Source organism: Rattus norvegicus, chromosome 5 (genome assembly GCF_021556685.1).
Source record: "Rattus norvegicus strain SHRSP/BbbUtx chromosome 5, alternate assembly SHRSP_T2T, whole genome shotgun sequence".
In the NCBI taxonomy this organism is placed as follows: Eukaryota; Metazoa; Chordata; class Mammalia; order Rodentia; family Muridae; genus Rattus; species Rattus norvegicus.
The window spans coordinates 8,698,252-8,720,448 of record NC_141538.1 but is presented as its reverse complement, the minus strand read 5'-3'; the positions used below and the strand labels follow the sequence as shown (position 1 = coordinate 8,720,448).

Below are 22,197 nucleotides of genomic sequence, written 5' to 3'. Positions count from 1 at the left end.
TGGCTAATTCCTTAAAATGAATATGAACTAGATAATCAAACCTTAAAATTGATAAGAGAGGCAAAAAAGAAAGAAAGAAAGAAAGAAAGAAAGAAAGAAAGAAGAAAAGAAAGAAAGAGAAATCTTACCCATTCAGGCAAAAGTAAAAAAAAAGTAAAAATAGCAACACCAGTAACTCTGCCAGTGTGGACTCCCTCAGCTCCCTGACTGGAGCCTCCTTTAACACATCCTCCACTGCCTATTAATGACCCTGAAGCATGGGATGAGCAATTTGATAATCAATTAATCTTGAATTCTCTCCATATTTTGAGGAGGATTTAAGTCACCCTATGAAAATCTTAACTTTATAACCTAGGCTAGCTAGGGCATGTCAGGGAATGGAAATGCTTACCAAATCCTGCCAGGCCTCGGGGGCTGCATTTGGCATTTCTAGTGCAGTCTCAACAAAATCAGAATGTTTCCCTAATGATGTACTAACTGATCTGTTTAAAATTCTAGAAGGAAAGACAATGTTAGACAATCCTCCCATATTATCTTGAGAGGCAAGAAAAACTGAAACTTTTGAAATCCAGGTTAAATGAGGCATTTGTGTATTGTGTGGATCTTTCTCTGCCTTTAAACTTACTGATTTTCCCCACTAAATTGTATCCTACAGGTATTTTAGCACAAGAGAATAAACCTTTGAAATAGATCTATTTACAGCATAAGGGCCAGAACATACTAACTGCTTACCTTATTATTCCTGCTCAATTAGTATTTCAGGAGAAGGCCCCATGTCAACAATCATATGGATTTGATCTTTGCTGTATTACCCTTGACTAATAATCAGTTTTTAATAGCGTTACAGGCTATATATATTTTCAAATTTCATTTTTAAATTAAATCATTATCCAGCTGGTAAGCTATGGGATTTTCTCAAACTGAATTTGTGATTACAAAAATTGACCAACCTTCTCCCAGTCCACAGGCAGATATTTATTTTATTGATGGTTTATCAAATGATCTAGGAGAGATTCATGGTCGAGACATTCATCAATCTATTAATACTTCCTTTTCCTGAGCCCAACATGTAGAACTTTTTTGATTCATCTATTGTGGTTAACTCACAAACCATTAAATACTGTTTTAGTTTCTGCTCATGTTGTAGGATTGTTTCTATCAACAGACTCATACTTGTGTATACCCTAACCTCCCTGGTTTTTTTGCAGAAGGAAATAAGCTAATGCATTCAGCTGACCTATTTTCACTTTTCCAGAAGAAAATTGGGAAGGGGTATGCACCTGTCATTGCAGATTGGTCATTGTGGATTGCTTTCCAAGGGCTTCTACCGCCCCAGGCCCCCAAGGATGTCAGACAGCACCAGGCAAGGAGACAGTAGAAATAACCAGAAAGACGGCAAACCTCCAGCTAAAAGGCAAAAGGAGACAGTGACCGTATCATCAGACATCAAGTCTGCTCCCTATGGTTAAGGTAAGGCCTCATGCACCAAGGGAGAAGATATTCTACAAAACATGTAACGCTCTACGTCACTTGAACATATCCTTCTGACGGTTTGACCCAGGCATCTGCAGTGAGTGCTTCTGAACATGTGCTTTGGTCTTATGTTCCTTCTCCCCCTTTGCTTCTACTCGTAGTTTGAATGAACCCAACTCCTGTTATCTTTACTAAAGATTCTATATTTATGCCTGGACCTTGGTATCAAATAGAATCATTTATTCATCTGGAGAAGGGCCTGTATTCAATTTTTCCTTGGGATTTAAATCATTTCCCACTTGCATAACACATCATAACATTTATATTGCTATTAAAGACAAATATGGGCCTACATTCTACCAGATACCTGAATTTAATCATATGGGTCTAATTTCAAGCTATTCCCTCATTTTTCTGATCAATATATTAATGAAACCAATGGCAATAGTTTGGATCACTGTTCTAGGTGGCAGGGTATTGCAAACAATGCTTTCATAGATTTAATACTCATTATGTTTATAATTTGCTTGCTTATAGACTGTGCATGCATCAGATGACAATTGGATTTACCTAATCTAAACCATCCTGGATATCGTATTAAAAAAATACTCAGATGTTAGAACACAGTCCAAGAATGAAGTCGTGTAAGAAGGATTATGAGTGCTTGCGAAAACTACATCAACAACAAAAACAATAATAATACATAATAGGAGGAGGAGGGAGAGGAAGAGGAAGAGGGGGAAGAGGAGGAGGAGGGAGAGGAGGAAGAAGAGTCTAAAGACAAATTTCGATCTTTGTGTGCACTGGGCTTGGGCAACCCAGGCTTCTGTGAAACATGGTGGTTGGCTGGAACTGTACCACTGGCATGACTATATAAAGGAAAAGGAAGGTTTTCTGAAGATGAGGCAACTAAATCAGAGAAAAACCTTAAGTTTGGTGAAAGAGTTAGATGCCTTTCCTAAGGTTCCTAACAGCTATGTGGAGACATCAGCCAGTGGGGGAACAGTTTCTCTACGTTGGAGCAGATGTACTGGGTTTAGCAGAGACCATGGTTGCTTCTGCAGATGGTCTGGCTTATGAACCAGCACTGTTTGACCTTTCACCACAGCAGAGAGAGTGGCAGAGGGTGCTGCAGTAGATTCAGAGTAGGCTGCAAGAAGAGCATTCCCTTCAAGACGCGATCTTCAGATGTGCATTTAAAAGTTCATCAACTGCACTGCCACCAAGGGAAGATCACTGACTCCAGATGGGTGCAGAATCATGGTCATCTTTATGTCAATAAAGTAGCAGGGGATTTTCACGTATCTGTGGGCAAGGCAGCCCCACATCCTCGAGGGCATGCACATTTGGCAGCACTTGTCAACCATGATTCTTACAACTTTTCTCACAGAAGAGATCATTTGTCTTTTGTTGAACTTATTCCAGGAATTATTAATCCTTTGGAAGGAACTGAAAAGATCGCTGTAGATCACAACCAGATGCTCCAATATTTCATTACAGTTGTGCCAACAAAGCTACATACATACAAGACTTCAGCAGATACCCACCAGTTCTCTGTGACAGAAAGGGAGGCATCATCAACCATGCTGCAGGCAGCCACAGCATCTCTGGAATATTTATGAAATACGATCTCAGTCCTGTCATGGTGACAGTCCCTGAGGAACACATGCTCTCTGGCAGTTTCTTGTAAGACTCTGTGGTATTATTGGAGGAATCTTTTCAACAACAGGTATGTAAGATGGGATTGGAAAATCCATAGTGGAAATCATTTGCTGTCCTTTCAGACTTGAATCCTACAAGCCCTTCCATTCTGTCCCCTTCACCGATGGCCACAAAGACAACCACCTAACTCTTTTAGAGAGTAACACACATTAGCACCTCATGGGTGGAGAAAAACTTTTTGCCTGAGACATAAAGCCTTTTCTAGTAATAAAATGTTGTGCAATATATTCAAAGAAAAAGAAAATATGAGAACCCAGAAACATACTTATTTAATAAAAGAGAAGAAACAGCCAAGGAAAATAAACAAACTGAAGTCGTCTTGTATATGTTGTGTCTGTTACAAATGTCCTAGAAGAAATTATGCAGCTAACTGGGGAGTCAGCCCAGCCAACAGTGCCAGGTGAGGACAGTGCCTCCGAAGAAGCTCTCCCAGCAAACAGACAATATGGAGGCAGGGCCTCGAGGATGGACGTGAACCCATACTTAAAGAAAAGGGCGTTGATAAATGCAAATGTGTCTGCGTCCTTTTTTTTTTAACATGTCAGAATAAAATGTGTAAAACATATGAAAAACTAGTCTAGACTTTAAAAAACTGTAATCAGCTCACGTGGTTAATGAAGGAAGCAGGGACCGGCCCTGTGTTGCAGCCATATTAATGTTAAGCCGTGTTGACAAGATGATGTTATCCAGTTTGGGGTTCTGGTGATGGTCACTGCTTTCCTGTCTATGCCCGCACTAACACGGCACCAAGAACAGGGCGTAAGCCGGAGGGATTAAAAAATACACACATAAGCGGGTCATTCGTGTTAAGAGAGAGTGCCAATTCTGTAGCTTTATTCATTAAATATATACCTCAAGTTGACCGGGTGGAAAATTTCAGGAAGCACAGTGAGAAAACCCGGCTTAAGGCTTCAGTAACAAAAGACCGAATATGTGCCCCAAATTTACTGGGGAGAAATCCAGAAAGACCAGCCTAAGTCCCAGGAACAAAGACTGAGAACAAAAGACAGGAACTAACGGACCGCCAGTGTGCACCCAGGTGTGTGGCTACAGGGCGGGGGCGTTCCTTTGTTAGAAACAAAAGGCTTCCACATGCATCAGTCGGGCTCAGCAGGGGTCAAACACCCAGAAGGGTCTGACTAGGGGGTCAAACACTGCGGGGGACCCAGGAGGGTACAACACTTTCCTTTGAATTCCAGCTGCTGACTTTCCTGACTGTTGAAGGTTGAAGCTTAGAAGACTGGGGTGAAGTTTCCCAAGGCCAAGTATGCATGTGCTATGATGTGCAATGGGTGTCACCCACAGCTTGTACAAGGGACACCAGAGGGAGAAGAAAGCATAAATGTTTAAAAAGATTAGGGGTTGGGGATTTAGCTCAGTGGTAGAGCGCTTGCCTAGCAAGCACAAGGCCCTGGGTTCGGTCCTCAGCTCCGGAAAAAAAAAAAAAAACCAAAAAACAAAAACAAAATACAAAAAAAAAAAAAAATTAACGTTCACAATTTGTAAAGTGTGAAGGGAAACGCCGAGTGCTGTGTGCTTGCGAGGAGTGGAAAACTAGATAGCTACCTACAATGGGCAGGGCAGTGTCCTTACACAGCTAAGGCACAGCTGTAAAACTGGACAGGGCGCTGCCCTCAGGGCTCTGCACAGAAGTGATGAGGCTACAGTGACTTGAAGGAGCCCTGTCCGGTGCTGTTAGAAACTACCAGCCTCTTTTCTTTCCGTGATGCTGAAGGGCAGAAGTTAATCACTGGAGGGTAAGTCACTGAGCGAGAAGACAAGACGGTTTGAGTCCCTACAGGACTATATTGACAGTGGTGACTTAGCCTGTGGCCTGTCACAAGTTAGTGTTTCAAGTGAAATGTTTTTAATCCTTAAAAACAGCTTTCTTCAAAGAGAGTATCAATCAGGGAAGGAGACACCAACAAAGCATTTAGCAGTACATGCGAAAAATGGCATTTTGTAGAAAATAAGACATTCTGATTAAAGTATGAAGTATTAAGAGTCAAGAGTTAAATGACTAATACTACTACAATGTTTTAAAACTTTTTAAATGAATCCAGGAAATTTAAAATAATGAGTCTTCTCTAAAGTTTCTGTTGTATTTTGTTTTGTTTTTCCCATTAAATTTTATAGTTGGTCTAGATACAGAACATGTCCCCAGAAGAAGGACAAGAACTGTTAGCAAGAACTGGAATGTTGGTCACTTGAGACTGAATATTGCTCTTCATGTCTACTTGATAGGGAATTCAGTCAGCTTTCAGGAAAGAAAATACTGATTTAGAGTTATTTTCAGTATTACAATGCTTCTAAAAAAGATTTAAGATTATTTTAAATTATTTCAATGTTTTCTAAATGACACATTAAAAATTTTACTGAGATGTATCTTTTCCATTAAAATTGACTCTACAGGAAAAAAAAAAAGACTTAAATTTCTTCAAAAACATGAAATTGGTCTTCAATGTGTTTTGTGTCCTAGGTGTAGCAGGATGAATTTATGTTTGATTATTCCTCACAGCAGGCTGTTGTTATTTGTTTATATGCCTCTATGGTTTACCACATGCAGCTTGTCCTTGTGATTGCACACTTACTCGTATGATTCTTAACTCTCAGAGTATGAATTGTCTGATGCTCTGAATAAAGTTTGCTGTTGCATGAGAATTTGGTCTGCCTCATTTATCAGGCGATTCTCCCAGGTCCCACTACCTCTAGAGCAGTGACAGCCGATACAAGTCTGAGGAAATGCTGATCTACATAATGAATGAATGATCATTATCAGGTCACACTGATCTTCTTTCCTCAAAACAAGACATGTTTCCATTCTGTTTGTTTGTTTTTCAAAACAGGGTTTCTCTGTATAGCTCTGACTGACCTGGAATTCTCTTCGTAGACCAGACTGGCCTCAAACTCATAGAGATCCACCTGCCTTTGCCTCCCGAGTGCAGGAATGAAAGGTGTGTACCACCATGACCAGCTATTTTCTATTCTTTTGAGTATCAGTTTTTAACCTTGAAACTATAGAAACAAACCTATAGCAAATGTAACACATGTATTCAATATTTATTGAATGTGTACCATGAGACTCTTACTTTCCTAGGCATTAAGGACACAGTACAAACAAGACATGCTATATTAGGGAGGGTTCTCTAGAGTAACAGAATTTATAGATTATGTATGGGATTATACGTATAGGATTTATTAGAATGATTTACAGTCCAACTATTCCAACAGTGGGCAGCTGTGATGGAACGTTGAGGAATCCGGTAGCTGCTCAGACCCATAGTGTGCCAGTTGGCCTTCAGCTCTGGAACCTTGCAGTAGGCTCTAATGAAAGAATGGACTTGCTAGCCAAGTGGGGGCAGGCAGGCAGAGGGTAAGGCTTCCTTCCTTCTTCCATGAAGTCCAACACGATGTGTGGCCCAGATTAAGGTGTGTCTTCCCCCATCAAGATCAGGAATGAAGGCTTGTATATTCCAACCTTAAAGATCTAGATTAAAAATGGATCTACCTACTTCAATTTAAGCAGAAGTCTCTAACAAGTGTATCCTCCAGATGTGGTCAAGTCGACAACCAAAAATTGCCATTGTGCATGCATAGTGTGCCTTTTTTTTCATGAATTTTGCTTCTTAATGAAAGACTGGCAAAGAAACTAAGAAAATATTAATACTGTCAGTCTTGATCCCAGTACCTAAATAAACACATCTATGTTGTCCCTTAGTGATAAATACAGTATAACTAATTCAGATGGGTTCAAAATGGAGTATTCAAGGGAAGCATCTCTGAGTGAAGATGCCATCTGAATAAAATAAGTTTGGGTAGAAATCTACAATTGAAGAACCATCAAGTCAGAGCAAGTGACACACATAAAGATGCTGTCTTGAACCATGTGAGGAATAGCCAGAAGGCCAGGCAACTCCACTCCTGGACTATACAGGCTATACACACCTTTATTAACCAATTAGGGATGAGGGACAAGGAGTCTTAGTCAGGGTTTTACTGCTGTGAACAGACACCATGACCAAGGCCACTCTTATAAGGACAACATTTAATTGGGGCTGGCTTACAGGTTCAGAGGTTCAGTCCAGTATCATCATGGTGAGAGCATGGCAGCCCAGACAGGAATGGTGCAGAGGTTAGTAAGAGTTCTACATGTCCATCTGAAGGCCACTAGAATACTGGCTCCCACGTGGTTAGGAGGAGGGTCTCATTGCCTACCCCCATAGGGATAACACTTCCTCCAACAAGGCCACAGCTACTCTAACAAGGCCGTAGGTCCTAATAGTGCCACTCCCTGGGCCAAGCATAAACAGACCAGCACACAAGGTTTACACAGCAAAAGTTGGTCTACATGAGGATCTGTAACTGGGAAGAAGAGAGGTGGTCTTGGGCTTGAGGTCTCTAGAGAGACCATGCGGAGAGGAGGGAAAGAAGGAAGAAGTTGCTATGCAGTAAAGGGATCGTGAGTGCATGGACACGAGGGCCAGACAGATGAAGTAGGAACAGCCCAGGCAGGATGTGGAGTTATTGACTGGGAATTAGACAAAATCACATAGAGAATTGATATCTGAGCAGCTCTAGTGCTTAAAATTATAGATAGAATGGTTTTGTGTCTTTTACTTGAGAACTAAATGATCAAAGGTGAGGTAGAACCCCATATAATATTGACTGCAACACCCACCATTAGGTATAATCACCGCACACTGCATGAACTAATAATGATAATAACTAAGGTCATTCACTTAATTGAATTCAATAAGACACTCAGTGTGATTACACTGTAACAGGGTTAAATACAAATGTTTATAGTGACAAGTTTTAATTTCCTTTGTTGTTGTTGTTGCTGCTGCAGCGGCTGTGGTTGTTGCGGCTGCGGCTGCGGCTGCTGCAGATGTTGCTCAAATTGGGGCTCACTTTGTAGCTGAAGATGGCCCTAATTCCTAATCTTCCTGTCTCCACCTCCCGAGTGCTGCTAGGATTACAGACGTGCAGTGCCTTGCAGTCAAAATCTGCAGGCAAAAACCTCTCTGTTTTAACTACTCTGGTTGTTTCCAGTGCCGATAGCATTTTTAAAACATCCTAGCCTACCAGCCAGAAGCTACTCTATCCAAAAATCCCGCCCTCTGACTGACCGGGAACTTAGCAGGTCCCAGCCAATCGGAAGCCAAGCTCGAGCCACCAGCCCATTCTAGCGTTGCGATTGACTGACTTCCACGCCCATCGTGAGCCAAACTGCGCCAGCTGAGGAACAACGCGCGCTTTCGCACGCTTTCGGTTTAACATGGCGGGGACTGTCACCTCAGCAGCTCCGGGCGCGCGGAGCAATGCGGGCGGGACAAGCGCGGATTCTCCAGAGAAGGAGGCGGCGAGAGACGACGCAGAGTTGTTCGACTGCCGGGTGCAGCTGGGGCCCCCGAGAGAGGAGGAGAACGCGGAGCTTGTGGCCGAGGCGGAGGCCGTGGCTGCGGGCTGGATGCTCGACTTCCTCTGCCTGTCTCTGTGCCGAGCCTTTCGCGACGGCCGCTGCGAGGACTTTCGCCAGACTCGTGACAGCGCCGAGGGTGAGTGAGGGCCGCCGGGGCCGAGGGCTGCGTCGCGGGCCGGGACCTGCTTTCTCTCTTGTACCCGGGCCGGATCACTGGCCGAGGCCGCGCGAAGCCCGCCGCCTCCTGTTTCCTGGGAGTCCTCGTTCCCGCCCCCACTCCTAACATTTCCCTCGACCGCACACGGAAACGAGACCCGGCGGGCTTCACTGAAGGTCAAGATGGGTTAAAATGTTTAAAAAATAAAAATAAAAAAAAGCAGCCAGCCCAGGGGCTAACGCCTCCTAGATCCAAACTAGCAGATGAATATAGAAGACTTGAAGAAGGAGCGGGATGCGGGTGCCAAGGGAGGTAGCACAGCTTGTCAAATGCTTATCTTGCCAGCTAGGGAACCCGCATTTGGTCCCCAGAAGCTATACAAAAAGCTGAAGACACGCATACCCACAGTACTGGGAAGACAGGTGGATTGGGTTTGCTGACCCCTGGCCTAACCTAATTTGACAAGCTGTGGGCCAATGGAATCCCGAAAGCAAAGGCCTGACTGAGGAGGACGGGATGCAGGAGAGATGATGGCTCAGAAGTTAAGAGCGCTAACTGGTCTTCCAGAGAACCCGGGCTTGATTCTTAGCACTCACATGGCAAGGTCTTAAACTCCAGTTGCAGGGATCTAATATTCTCTTTTGGCCTCAGCAGGCACCATATCCATATTCATAAAATAAAAGTATATCAATCTTTTGTTTGAATGATTAAAAAGTTTGAAAAACAAAGTTTGACAGTGCCTGAAAAATGAGACTCAAGTTTGTCCTCTGGCCTGTGTGTGGATGAGATCCAGGAATATGGTTGGCTTACCAGTGTACATATTCACTGCCAAGTGCGTCTTTGTGTTTGTTCAGATATTGAAGAGATAAATGTTTTGATTATGAATTGAGCAAGTTCAATGGAAACCTTGACAATTTCCTAAAATAGTATTTCCTAAAAAAAGAATGTCATGGTATATATTTCAAAGTAGTGGTTTGATACATTTTTTTAAATTCTGATGTGAATCTTGGTACTACTTGTAAGAACAATTTTGACTATCCGTTGCACATTTGAGTTACATTTTGTAAGAGCAGTAATGTTACAAAACTTTTGTTCCTGATTTTTTTTTTTAAATTGACTAGAATCCACAGTTCTAAGTTTATGATCAGTTTTTGTTGTGTATTTTATTAGGGTTCTCTAGAGTAACAACTTTATAAGAATTCAATAATGTTCTATCAATGATGCTTGATGTCTTCAGTGTATACCAGAATCCCAAAGTAGATTCCACTGTCAGTGAAGGAATGGATTTGTTATGGAGAGTAGGAGTAAGCTTGTGAAGGAAGGCGTGGCCCAGGTAGGAGATGAGTCTTCCCTAATCCTAATCCAGTCAAAAGATCTGGATTAGAAGTTTGTCTCCCACTTCAGATTCCTACGTAGAGGCAGATCTTCCCAGTTCAGATGATCCAGGTAAGCAAAACTAACTCCCAGGTGCGCCCAGCCATGTTTAGGTCTTAGTTAATTCCAGATGTCAATTCCAAGTTGAGAACCAAGAACAGCCGCCACCAAGTGTTTATAATCCATTATTTAACACTGCACTGTATCTACATAGTAGGTGTGCTAGTTTGTGATAATATTTTAATAAAACTCTTTTTTAAAACTTTTTAGCTATTATTCATGGACTACCCAGTCTTACAGCTTACCAGTTGAAAACTGTATATATATGTCAGTTTTTGACAAGAGTTGCAGCAGGAAAGTCTCTTGGTAAGTATACATTTTTATTTTATATTTAGAAGTCTTTTAACTTATTTCTAAGTATAGCACATGGAAAACTGATAATCATATTTTTCTGATTTGGAGGTTGAGAGAGGAAGTTTGCCTACCTGCATCTGTCATACACATAAGCATACCTAAAACAAGCAAATATAATTTTATCTTTCTAGAGCAGTGACTCTCAACCTTTAGCCTGCTTCAGCTTATGTTTTAAAGTGCATCTTTAAACAGTAGAGTCATTCTGCCTCGCTCTGAGGTTAGCTCCCACATGGTTGAGATGTGGCAGTGCGAGGACTACGTTTATAGAATTTCAGTCGAAGTTTTCTCACGTTCTTTAGTGATCACAGCTATCATGTACACACTGTTTACTGGCCGCTATTTAAACTTGATGCTGGTTCTTAAGCAAAAACTATGGTTTGTAGCTGTAATCTGTGTCCCTCATTTCCACGGTTCATCTTAGGTTGTAATGAGCGACTTTGTTCATTTTACCAATCATGACTCATTTACAACCTGGTCATCTAATGGACGTTTTGTAAAAATAATTCCATTGGTTTTTATAATTTACAAGGTACTTTCCCAACAATACTTGTTGGTGAGCAGTATTGACATGAAACTGCTTACTTATAAAAATGTATTATTTAAACTCCCAGAATATTAAGTCCCATAGTAAACTATAGCCAGGCCATGCAGCCTGCTTTATTTGGAGACTGAAGTTAGGAGCTTGTCTGGCATTATTCCTGGAGAGATTAACAGTCTCCCCCACACTATGGAACCCATGACCAACCAAAGGAACACTGCCACCAAGCTCTGCCGTAGCGAGCCAACTGGCTTACTGCGGCTGTTGACAGGGCTGTGGGCAACCCCAAGGCAGCTGCACAGTACAGGCAGAGCTCACAGCAGCATGGACAGCAGGCAACTCAGCAGCACTGGAGCTGGGAGCTTCATGGAGAGCTTGAGCCTTCTGCGTTGTTTATCTCCCAAGTCTTTATACACCTCCCTCTAGGATAGAATGTTGGAACTGGTGAAAAACTAGTACACAACAAGGCTGGAGTAGATGCAGAAGAGAGGACTATGTAGGTTAGGGCCTGTGGCTGAGAAAGATAACAGGCCGATGTGTACACAACTGGAAAATTGAAGGCCCTACCTTACAGTGTTATAGTTAGCTGTGTGGTTTTGTAAATCAGAATATTCTAACTGCTAGCAATGCTTTGCATACATAGTTACTCCTTAAATCTTAGTTTCTTTCCAGGAAATCTTCCCTTCAAACCAAGGGATTAAAAACAGATTTTGAGTAACCCTATGGGTGATTTGTTTGTTCATTTGCATAGCTACAAGGATTGAAACCCAAGTCTTGTGTGAATTAGACACATACTATACCACTGAGCCACATATATATATCCTGATCTCATGGCTTAATCTTTAAATGTACTAAAATTCTGTTTTAAATATTTATCTTAGAAAAATCACTAGGATCAGCTAGTAAGAATCAATGTTTTATCCTAGTTGACTTGAAAGAGATAGTGGTTTAGGGGTTTTTGACGTCCTTGCTTGTTTGCTTGCTTGCTTTATAGTGTTATGTGTCTTGAGCCTTTGACTTGCCTGGGGAATGTGCATTCACCCAGCTATAGCCCCATATAATCTTTCTGTGATTGCTCTGTAGGAGTACTTCCCACTAGCAATGTGGTCTGTGTTTGAAATTTACAATGTTTTAGTTGTTAAATTAAGACAACTAAAAGGAAATATTAATTTTAATGATATCTTGTTTATTAACTCAGTAATCTAATATTTTTAAAATACGCCAAGTAATATACAAAAAGCTGAGCTATCCTATATTTGTAGTACGTTTACGATGTAGTATCTATGTAGTATCTTATGCGTAAAGCACGTCTGTTTGGATTCGTCGCGTTTTGACTATTGAGTGCTCATGAGTAACCAGTGGGTGCACACTGGCTTCAGTCTTTAGCCCCACAGAGCTACACAACACAGCAGCACCTCAGGGGAAAACGAGTATAGCAGATCTCTCATCTTAAAAGACTGACTTATGTGCCCCAGGCTGCCCAGGATCTCGTAGTTCTTCTGTCACAGATCCTGAGCGCAGGGACTTGGAGGTGTGTGCCACTATGCCTGGCTCTTAATTTCATAAGATCTGAGGCTAGGAACTTTCAGGCCTCCTACAGAACTTAGCTGATGCCCTGGTAAGGAAAGGTGAGTCATGTGTTTTCAGTTTGTTTAGTTTCCACTCCACTGACCTAATGACAAGGAAACAATCAGAAGCTTTTCTTATTTTTCCTTCCCCTGTAAAATACTGCCTGCTTTTGCCTGCCCTACCAGATCTTGAGACATCATCCAAAATAAGGCCAGGAAAGAAACCAGGAACAAATTAGCAGCTCACCTCCAAGGAGGCCCTTTTTTTTCAAAATGTTGTTTTGCCTCACTGTCGTTGCTCTGTGTCTGCTCCTTGTCCTATACAATGTGATTCTTTTTACATTTTCCACCTGTTTTCCTAGTTTAAGGGAAGGTATTTATGTGATCTTTACCATATCACTCCTTCTGCTTACTGTTGCTTTTGCTGTTCCACATAAATTATAGGGATTCCCCCCCAATTTTATGAAAAATGTAAATGGGATTTTGATAGATTGCATCAAATCTGTAGATCACTTTCATAAGAATAGCCATTTTTACAGCATTCTGTCAATCCATAAGTATAGGAGGTCTTTTCATCTTTTAATGTCTTCAACCTCTTCAGTATCCTAAATATTTTATTTTATAGATCATTTATCCTCTAAGTTAGGTTTATTCCTAGCTACTTTATTTTATTGTGAACAAGAGTTTTGTTCCTTGTGTCTTTCTCAACAAACTTATTACTGATAATAAGGAAAAGTTACTAAATTTTGCACTTTGATTTTTTTTTATCCTGCTATTTCACTAAAAGTATTTATCAAATCTAAATGTTTCATGGTGGAGTTATTAGGATCTTTGTGTACAGGCTCATGCCATCTGCTAAGGTGAACTTTTCTTTGAGACAATCAGGAAGTGATTTTTAAGGGTCCTGGTGGTTGGGGATTTAGCTCAGTGGTAGAGCGCTTGCCTAGGAAGCGCAAGGCCCTCGGTTCGGGTTCGGTCCCCAGCTCCGAAAAAAAAGAACCAAAAAAAAAAAAAAAAAGGGCTGGAGAGATGGCTCAGCGGTTAAGAGGACTGCTCTTCCAGAGGTCCTGAGTTCAATTCCCAGCAACCACATGGTGGCTCACAACCATCTGTAATGGGATCTGATGACCTCTTCTGGTGTATCTAAAGACAGCTACAGTGTACTTATATATAATAAATGAATAAATGAATCTTTAAAAAAAAAAAAAAGGGTCCTGGCATCTGTCTCTCCCACTTGTAACTGCCCTCTCCTAGGTTTCTGGGACTCCTTTAGTGAGCAAGGATGACAGAAATAATGACTTTTACTTATTAGTAAGAATTTCTTTTGTAAATTGTAGAGGAATTTTAATTCAGCAACATGACTGCTCTGGCAAAGAGATCACACCCAAAGACCTTTTAGGTCTATGGGATTGATCCAGCTGGAATAGAAAGACACTCTGGATTACAGTATGATCTGGCTGGAGTACAGACACATTCTTTGTACATACCTATAATCCCAAACAATGAAAGTGAGTTAGTTTGTAGAGGAAGCAGCCATGTTTGAAAGTGAAGTCTAATTGGTAGAGGGGGGCAAACAAAGGGATGAATCAGAGAAAGATTTGACAGAATGACTCAGAGATAGGATATGCCCAAGTCTCACAAGAACTGACAGGAAAGAGAGGCAACTTGAAAGGAAGGAAGAAAGAAAGGAAGGACGGACGGACAGACGGGAAGGAGAAGTGGGGAGAGAGAAAGAGAGGGACAGAAGCAGTTTTGCAGAGACACTGCAGAGAGAACAAGCCAGACACAGGTGAATAAGTCAGAATGAGAAGGAACCAAGAGAGTAGAGCATACTGCCAAAATTAGGAGGAGGCCAAGCAGAGAAATGCAGTCAGAAGCCAGACTGAAACCAGTCACTTGGAGAGTTTGAGCCAAAACAGCTGAGTTCAACAAGCCAAGAGTTCAGAAAGAACTAGAAAGGGTGAGAATAAGGGTAAGAGCAGTAAGCCTCAGATGGCATGTACGTCTGGCTAATAAAGATACTGTAACAGTATACCTCTGCCTTATCTTTCACCTCCGCTTTCCCACACATTATCTTCCCATCCTCTGTGGTTTTCTTGGTTATTTTCTCCCTATCCTTTTCTGTTATTTCCTTCTTAACAGCTCTTTGCTTCATGTATGCAGACTTAAGTGTTCTGCTTCTGAACTGCATCCCTAGACCACGTTCTAAGGCTTAAACAAAACCATTACCAGGTTTATGTAGCCGTCCATCTGTGAGTCTTTCTGGATAATGCTGAAGGAAAGTAAACAAAGAGAAGACTGGCATAATACCATAGTCCTAGGGAAGGGCCGGTCACACCGTCCTCATTGCATCATGTGTGGATAGTCCAGGTCCGCATGGACAGGAATTGGTTTATTCTGTTTGTTTATTTGAGACAAGGTCTCACCCAGGCTAGGCTTGAATCGTTGGCAATGCTCCTACCTCAGCCTCTGAAGTGCTGGGATTTCACACTTGAGTCTCCATGAAGGTGGTTTCTCCTTGTGTTTATAGCGTACGTACTTAGCACAGCTCAAATTATAAATGAGTAATTTTTTTTTAATTTGAAAGTTTGGAAATGCCCAAAGAGGCTAACAGAAAATAAAATTTTGCAATAGCTATATACATGTGCTATTTAATATATGAAATTATACCCAGCTTGAAATTTTTCCTGAATATATTTATTTACTCTGTAGTTGCATTGAAATGAACCAAAACATCTCCGAAACTAGAGCTTTAGAGGAATATAAGTAGTTAGTAGTTCCTGCCTCAAAATGTAAAATACAGTTGTGTGAACAAATAAGAGTATTTTTGCCTTCGGGATATGTTGGCGCCTGCACCGACAGGGTACCGCGAAAGCCTCTGGGATGAAAGAAACACACACATACACAGGTTATTCGTGTCAAGCCAGAAGAGGAAGAGAGCCTCTGGTTTCTTTATTGACCAAACTATATATCCAAAGAACACCACTTAGCAGGTATCTGCCAAGCACAGTGGGGAACCCTGGCTGAGACTTCGGTAACAAAGGACCTACTATGTGGCCTGAATAAATTAGGGAAATAACCTGGGAGGCCAGCTATGTGGCCTGAATAAATTAGGGAAATAACCTGGGAGGGCAGCCTAATTCTGACTCAGGTGAGAAGTACCTGGCAAGACAGCCTGTTGGGAACAAAAGCCTTCCACATGCAAGGGCAAGGCTCAGCAGGGGTCAAACCTTGTTGGAGACCCAGAAGGGTCTTGTTCCTGCTGAAAACATTCCATGAATGCAAACTTCTTGTGTGGTAAATTACAGGGAGAGGCTTTTGATCCTACAATCTAAGACTAAGGCCAAACAGTGATAAGGCAACCAGGCCCAAATCCAATTCGGCTCCCACAGGGATACTTAAAATGATGGCTAAACATGGTGGTACATACCTGTGTTTCCAGTACTCTGGAGGCCAAGACAAAAAAAAATGATCTTGAATCCAGCCAGGAGTACACAGCAAGACCTTTAATTAAAAATACATAAAAAAAATAAAATGTTTTTGGTTCCTTTTGTTTAATTGTTTTGTTTTTGTTGTTTTGCCAGGCAGTAGTGGCTCACACCTCTAATGCCAGTGCTCAGAGGGCTGAGGCAGGTGAATCTCTGCATTTAAGCCCAGCATAGACTATATAGAGTGAGTTCCAGGACAGCCAGGGTTATGAAGAGAAACCCTGTCTCAAGAAAAAGACGTTTCTGACTTTTCTAATTGCAGTGGTTTGGTTTGGTTTTGTCTATTTTAGTTAACAAATTAACTTAGGAAGCTCATTTCCCTAAACTGTTCTATCTGAAAACTGCCTGGAATGTATATGCTAGATAAAATTGAAATATAATGAACTTTTTTTTTTTAAGATTTTTTTTTATTTATTTTATGTATATAGGTACACTGTAGCTGTCCTCAGACACACCAGAAGAGGGCATCAGATCTCATTACAGGTGGTTGTGAGCCACCATGTGGTTGCTGGGATTTGAACTCAGGACCTCTGGAAGAACAGTCAGTGCTCTTAACCGCTGAGCCATCTCTTCAGCCCTAGAATGAACTTTTTAAGTTTCCACTTAACTTTCCGTTAACTTACTTACTTTTCTGTCTTAAAAGATGCACAGTTTGAAGTTGATGAGCGGATTACACCCTTGGAATCAGCCCTGATGATTTGGGACTCAATTGAAAAAGAACATGACAAACTTCATGAAGAAATACAGAATTTAATTAAAATTCAGGTATGAGTATTGTTTTGTGCTTATTGCTTTGCTAGAATATTATGTCAATTGCTTTTCTTATTGATGGGACAAAATACCTAACAAGAAGCAACTTAGGGGTCGTAGGGATGGCTTAGTGCTTAAGAGCATTTCTGCTCTTTCAGAGGACCTGAGTAAAGTTCCCAGCACCCACAGTATGAGTTCACAACCACCTGGAACCCCAGCTCCCTGTTCTGGTCTCTGCAGGCAGCTGCACACAGGTACACACACAGAGATTTATGCACAGAAAGAGCAAAACTCTGAAGAAAGAAATGAAAAAAGTAGTGAGAAGAAGATTGTGCTCTAGCCTGTACTTTGGGAAGATCATTTCCTACTTTCCCCAATGTGGTGATTATCAAGTGAAATTAGGACCTGGAGATTAGGCATATTGGATAGAAAAATGACTTGATTCTTGTAAAAATTCAACTTAGTACAATTTTTTTTTCACATTTCATAATCTCTAGGTCTCTAAGAAACACTGGCTTTGATTACCTCACTGCAGACAGTTGAGAAGGTGGCAGCAGCTCAGTGTACTTCTCTTCTGTCACAGTTGTATGAGCCTCACAGCAGTTCTATGGAGCAGGTGTGGCCTGTCTCTACAGTTAGAGACATATGGAGATGAACAGCAGGATCAGTAGTCTTTCCAGATAATAAACTGACTTATAATTTATTAATGCCTGCTTTGGGATGCTGAACATGTTGTAAATGTGCACAGAAATTTTTACATCTTTTTAAGACATAATTATTTCATCATTGAAAAACAATTATATCTTTATCAAATAAAATGCATGCAAATGTTTTAAATGAAGTCTTTCAGACTTAACTTTATGCACTTAGTCAAGTAATGGTTGAATATTTTAAAAGCAAACTAAAGTTTGTATATGTCATCTTTAAGGCTGTAGCTGTGTGTATGGAAATGGGCAGCTTTAAGGAAGCAGAAGAAGTGTTTGAAAGAATATTTGGTGACCCAGAATTTTACACGGTAATTATAGTAAAACAAGAGAATTAATTTTATAACTTTATATGGGGTGAGGAAAACAAAACTGGAGGGAAAGCTTGACCTAACTCAGTATATTAAAAAGATAATTTTAACATTAATGGATGCAAGAATTTAGTGTTTTAGCTACCCTTTTTAATGTCAAGTCTTTATATTTACAGTATGTCCAGCTTTATAGTTGACACATTTTGAGGGCTGGTGGCTGCCACATTAGACAGCATAAATATAGAGTGGCCTACCTTGTATATTTCTTATTTGTTTCTTTGTTTATATTGCTGTATTGTTGAGATTAAAAACTGGTTCAGTATCCAATGCTAACCTCAAAACTCAAGATCACTGCACCACTCTAGATGGTACTAGGATGTAGACATGAACTACTAGGGTTATCCCCATTTTCTGTACCTTCTTTTCCTCTTTCCTTTCCCTTCCGTTTTCTTTCTTTGAGATAGGATCTCAAGACTGCGTCACCACACCCAGCTGGAGTTTGTTATATGATCATTTGCAGTTTGAGTCTGTATGTTAATACAGTCAATAGGCCTCAACTTGTTAACATAGTTAAAACACTCTTAAAAATAGTGTTATTGGGATAAATTAAACCTCTTCAAAGAAAGAAAAAAATCTTAAATTTGTAGTTAATTTTTTACTGAGTATCTCTACCTCTAGAAGAAAATAACGTGTCTTAAATGTAAAGGTAGACAGGTTTGCACCAGGGAACACAGTAGTTGATGAGGATGAGCCCTACATCAGGAAACAACCGAGCTCAGAGTGTAGCTCTGTGTAGCACTGTAGGATTTGCCTAACACATACAAACCTGAGGTTTGGGTCTTGGCACCATCAAAAAGAAAGGTCAGCCAGGCATTGTACAGTACATGCCTATAATCCAGCACTCAAGCATGGGGGTCAGGGGGCTTTGGGGGTAATATCCTTCATTGGAGACTGGCTTGGCTGTAGTAAGGTCTTTTCTCAAAACCTAGAACTTCGTCAAATCTTACAATCATTTGAGAAAATGGTTGTCTTCTCCAGAGTAACTACCAACCAGCTTCTACCACTAAAGATTTGTTTTATAGTGGTATCATGCCAGGTGTACTTTGGAGTAGAATTCCCAGGTGATTGGATTGGCTAGCCGTACTCATTTGTGGTACTCATCTGCTGTTCACTTTTCAAGGAACACTCATTGAGTTGTAGTAAGCCCTGCCAGTGCTTTTCCAAAGGAGCTAACAGCACTTGCTCTGTAGACCTCACTTGTGGTTTTCAGTTCACCTTCCTGGCAAATCTGTAGTTCTATCATGTTCGGTTTAATTTGCCTGAAAACTATTGAAGGTGGAATGCCATTTGGTAGATTGGTGGATAGAGTTGAAGGGGTATTTGGCTTAATTAATAACTGACTTAGCCTAATTGAGTAAGTTATGGTTTAGGTAAGGCATTTTCTGGTTTGACCCTTCTGTAAGGGTATAACTCCCCCCGACATTTCAGCAGAGAGCCTAATGATTTTGTAGAGTTTCCTACCCATATATTTTCTTCTTAGTATTAGTAGATTAGTGAAAACTCAACTCCGCTTCTGTCTCATAAGAAGAAAACTTTCGACCAGTAAGCATTAAGCACTTAGGAAAAAAGTATTCAAACTTCCTAATACTGGCATAATCAGTGGGACTTTACCAACTCACTCACTGAACTGTTTGCCATACTCTCAGACCTGCAGCAATTCCCATTGATTTGGACATCAACAATCGGCTCAAAAGCTGGCAGAGTGCTTAGACGACTGCACAGCTTCCTCTCTGGAGGATAAATTGATAGGTTAAAGAGTCTTAGCAAAATGTACACGCACACATCCCAGTGAGTCTCGTTTCTAGGTAAATGTCTGAGAATAACTTATGGTTTGTTCTACATTTCCAAAAGCTTTACAGACAGACAAAAAAAAACCCAGATCTCATTGAGACAGTTAGTTTAAGATCACACTTACAGGTTCTTTTCAAGTTCTGTAATAGTTATTGCTTATCCAGCATTCGTACAACTACTATTGAAGAAACATTTACATTGAGCACAAAAATATTAAGAGAAAATGTTTGAACATTGCAATAATAGCAAATAACCTAAGTTCTTCAAGCAGCTAAATGAACACACGACCAATATACTAGACTGAAGTACAAACAACTTTTTTTGCATAAATAATATGCAGCTAAGGCAAATATAGCAAATCTCAGGGGGAAAAAAATCACTGTTACACGGATGATACCATTTGTACAAAATCAAAGTCACAAGACTTCAGGGACAGTGCAGCGAAGTAAAGTGCTAGCCGTGCAAAAACACGAGGACCCGAGTTCAGATTCCCAACATCCACATAAACATCCAGACCTGGAGGCAGAAACTGTAAGCCAGTGTTAGTGATACATGCAGCGATCAGCACACATGTACACCCAAATAGATAAACAAAGGTAGAACTACGGTAAACAGTGCTGTCTATTGCTCACAGACATACCAATGTACAAGTATAAAGAAATTTACTTTTGGGGAGGCAGCAGGACTGGAAATGGAGCCCAAGGCATTGTTTAGACTAGACAAGCACTGTCTCTGACAAGCTATATACATCCCTTCAGTAAAGATAGTAAATTTGAATTTCGAGTAGTAGTTATAGATGGGGACAAAGAGTGGGATCAGATTGCAGGCACAAACAAACTCTAGCCATATTGATAATGCTTTGTTTATAATCTGTTTCTTTCTTTGTGTCTGAAACAAAATGTAGGGGCATTAACAAAGAAGACAATAAGTTGGTCTTTTAAAGCAGAATTATAACTCTTAATTGTATCTCTATTAGTTTATTTTTATAAAATAATTGTTTTTTAATCAAATATATATTTATAAGAAATGAAATTTGTATTAACATATACATTTCTGTTGTTCTTTAGCCTTTAGAAAGAAAATTACTTAAGATAATCTCTCAAAAAGACGTCTTCCACGTCCTTTTTCAACGCTTCAGTTATAACCTCATGATGGAGAAAATTCAGAGTTATGTGGAGTGTGTGTTAAATGAGAAATCATCAACTTTCCTAATGAAGGTACACGTTTGCTCAAGGAGAGAGAAATTGTTATAACAAAGAGTACTTAAAAGAGAAAGTCTTAAATGTAATCCAGATTTTAAGTTAATGGGTTATTAAAGTGGCCTTCTTTATTAATTTGAGGTGGTTTTACCACAAAATATTTAGGTGTGTACATGAGTAAGTACACACGTGAGTGTGCACCAGCAGAGGCCAGAGGAGGGTGTCACATCCTTGCACCAGTTGTGAGCCACCTGAGGACAACAGAGGCCAACTCTGATCCTCAACAAGAAAAGCTCCACCACTAAGCCAGTCTCCAGCCACTAAAATTTTATTTAAAATTGCCTAGAGAACTTTGTATCTATCAAATGTATTTGCGTGAGGAAAAGGCTTCCATAATGCCTATAAGGCAAGCAGTAGCTATGGAGTCGCAAGTGTTGTCAAAATCATGAACCTCATTTGGTGCCTTGGACCTGTGAACAGATGATTCTGCTGCAGCTGTCAGAGACCGTGCTACTTGTTTAAAACGCCTAATACATCCTGTTTTTCCCTTCATAATCAACCTTTTTAAAGGCAGCAACAAAAGTAGTGGAAAATGAAAAAGCAAGGACAGTAGCTTCGGAGGATAAAGCAAAGGCCACCAACACTGGAACAGAAACGGAAGTTAACTCGAATAAAGGAGAAAGGTTTGTATGCTCTTGATTTTGATTGTTTTAGTAATGTACCTCTTTAACTAAATAAGTGATGCTAGTAAGCCATAATTGAGTAATTGATGGGATCTCTAATTGATAGTTTGAATATGTGGGATACTATAGAGTTATTCCATGACTTACACGAATTATATGTTTAGTAATGTAGGGAGTGAGAAAATGTCAGTTTAATGTGTATAAATTTATTTACTAATTTTAGTGAAGGTGTGCTTAGGAAATGTGGTTGAATTTGGAAACCTGGTTCATTTGCCTCTTATTTGAATTCAGATCTCACTAAGTTATTTTGGAATTTTAAGATATCATTCTCCCTATTTTCAAGAATATGATGCACTACTCAAAAAAACAAAAACCAGGGGTTGGGGATTTAGCTCAGTGGTAGAGCGCTTGCCTAGCAAGCGCAAGGCCCTGGGTTCGGTCCCCAGCTCTGAAAAAAAGAAAAGAAAAAAAAATACAAAAAACAGCAGCTGGCCCCAAGGCTGCAGGAAGTGCACTAGTTAGTCCGTCTATTGAAGACATACT

At 40.5% G+C, this 22,197-nt stretch overlaps 1 protein-coding gene and 1 pseudogene across 6 annotated transcripts in view; both read left to right on the top strand.

Moving 5' to 3' along the window:
• The first annotated feature begins 2,373 nt into the window (after positions 1 to 2,373).
• Positions 2,374 to 3,348, top strand: Ergic2-ps2 (ERGIC and golgi 2, pseudogene 2; annotated as a pseudogene).
• Positions 3,349 to 8,449: 5,101 nt separating this feature from the next.
• The window catches only part of Terf1 (telomeric repeat binding factor 1), a 29,222-nt gene continuing 15,474 nt past the window's right edge, over positions 8,450 to 22,197 (top strand). For 3 of the 6 annotated variants that reach the window (XM_087547822.1, XM_087547819.1, XM_087547823.1), the window contains exons 1-5: positions 8,450 to 8,753; positions 10,419 to 10,514; positions 16,800 to 16,921; positions 20,840 to 20,989; positions 21,542 to 21,654. In XM_087547822.1, coding sequence (XP_087403948.1) covers positions 8,474 to 8,753; positions 10,419 to 10,514; positions 16,800 to 16,921; positions 20,840 to 20,989; positions 21,542 to 21,654 — 761 coding nt within the window. In that variant the 5' untranslated portion in view covers positions 8,450 to 8,473. 6 annotated transcript variants of the gene reach the window in all.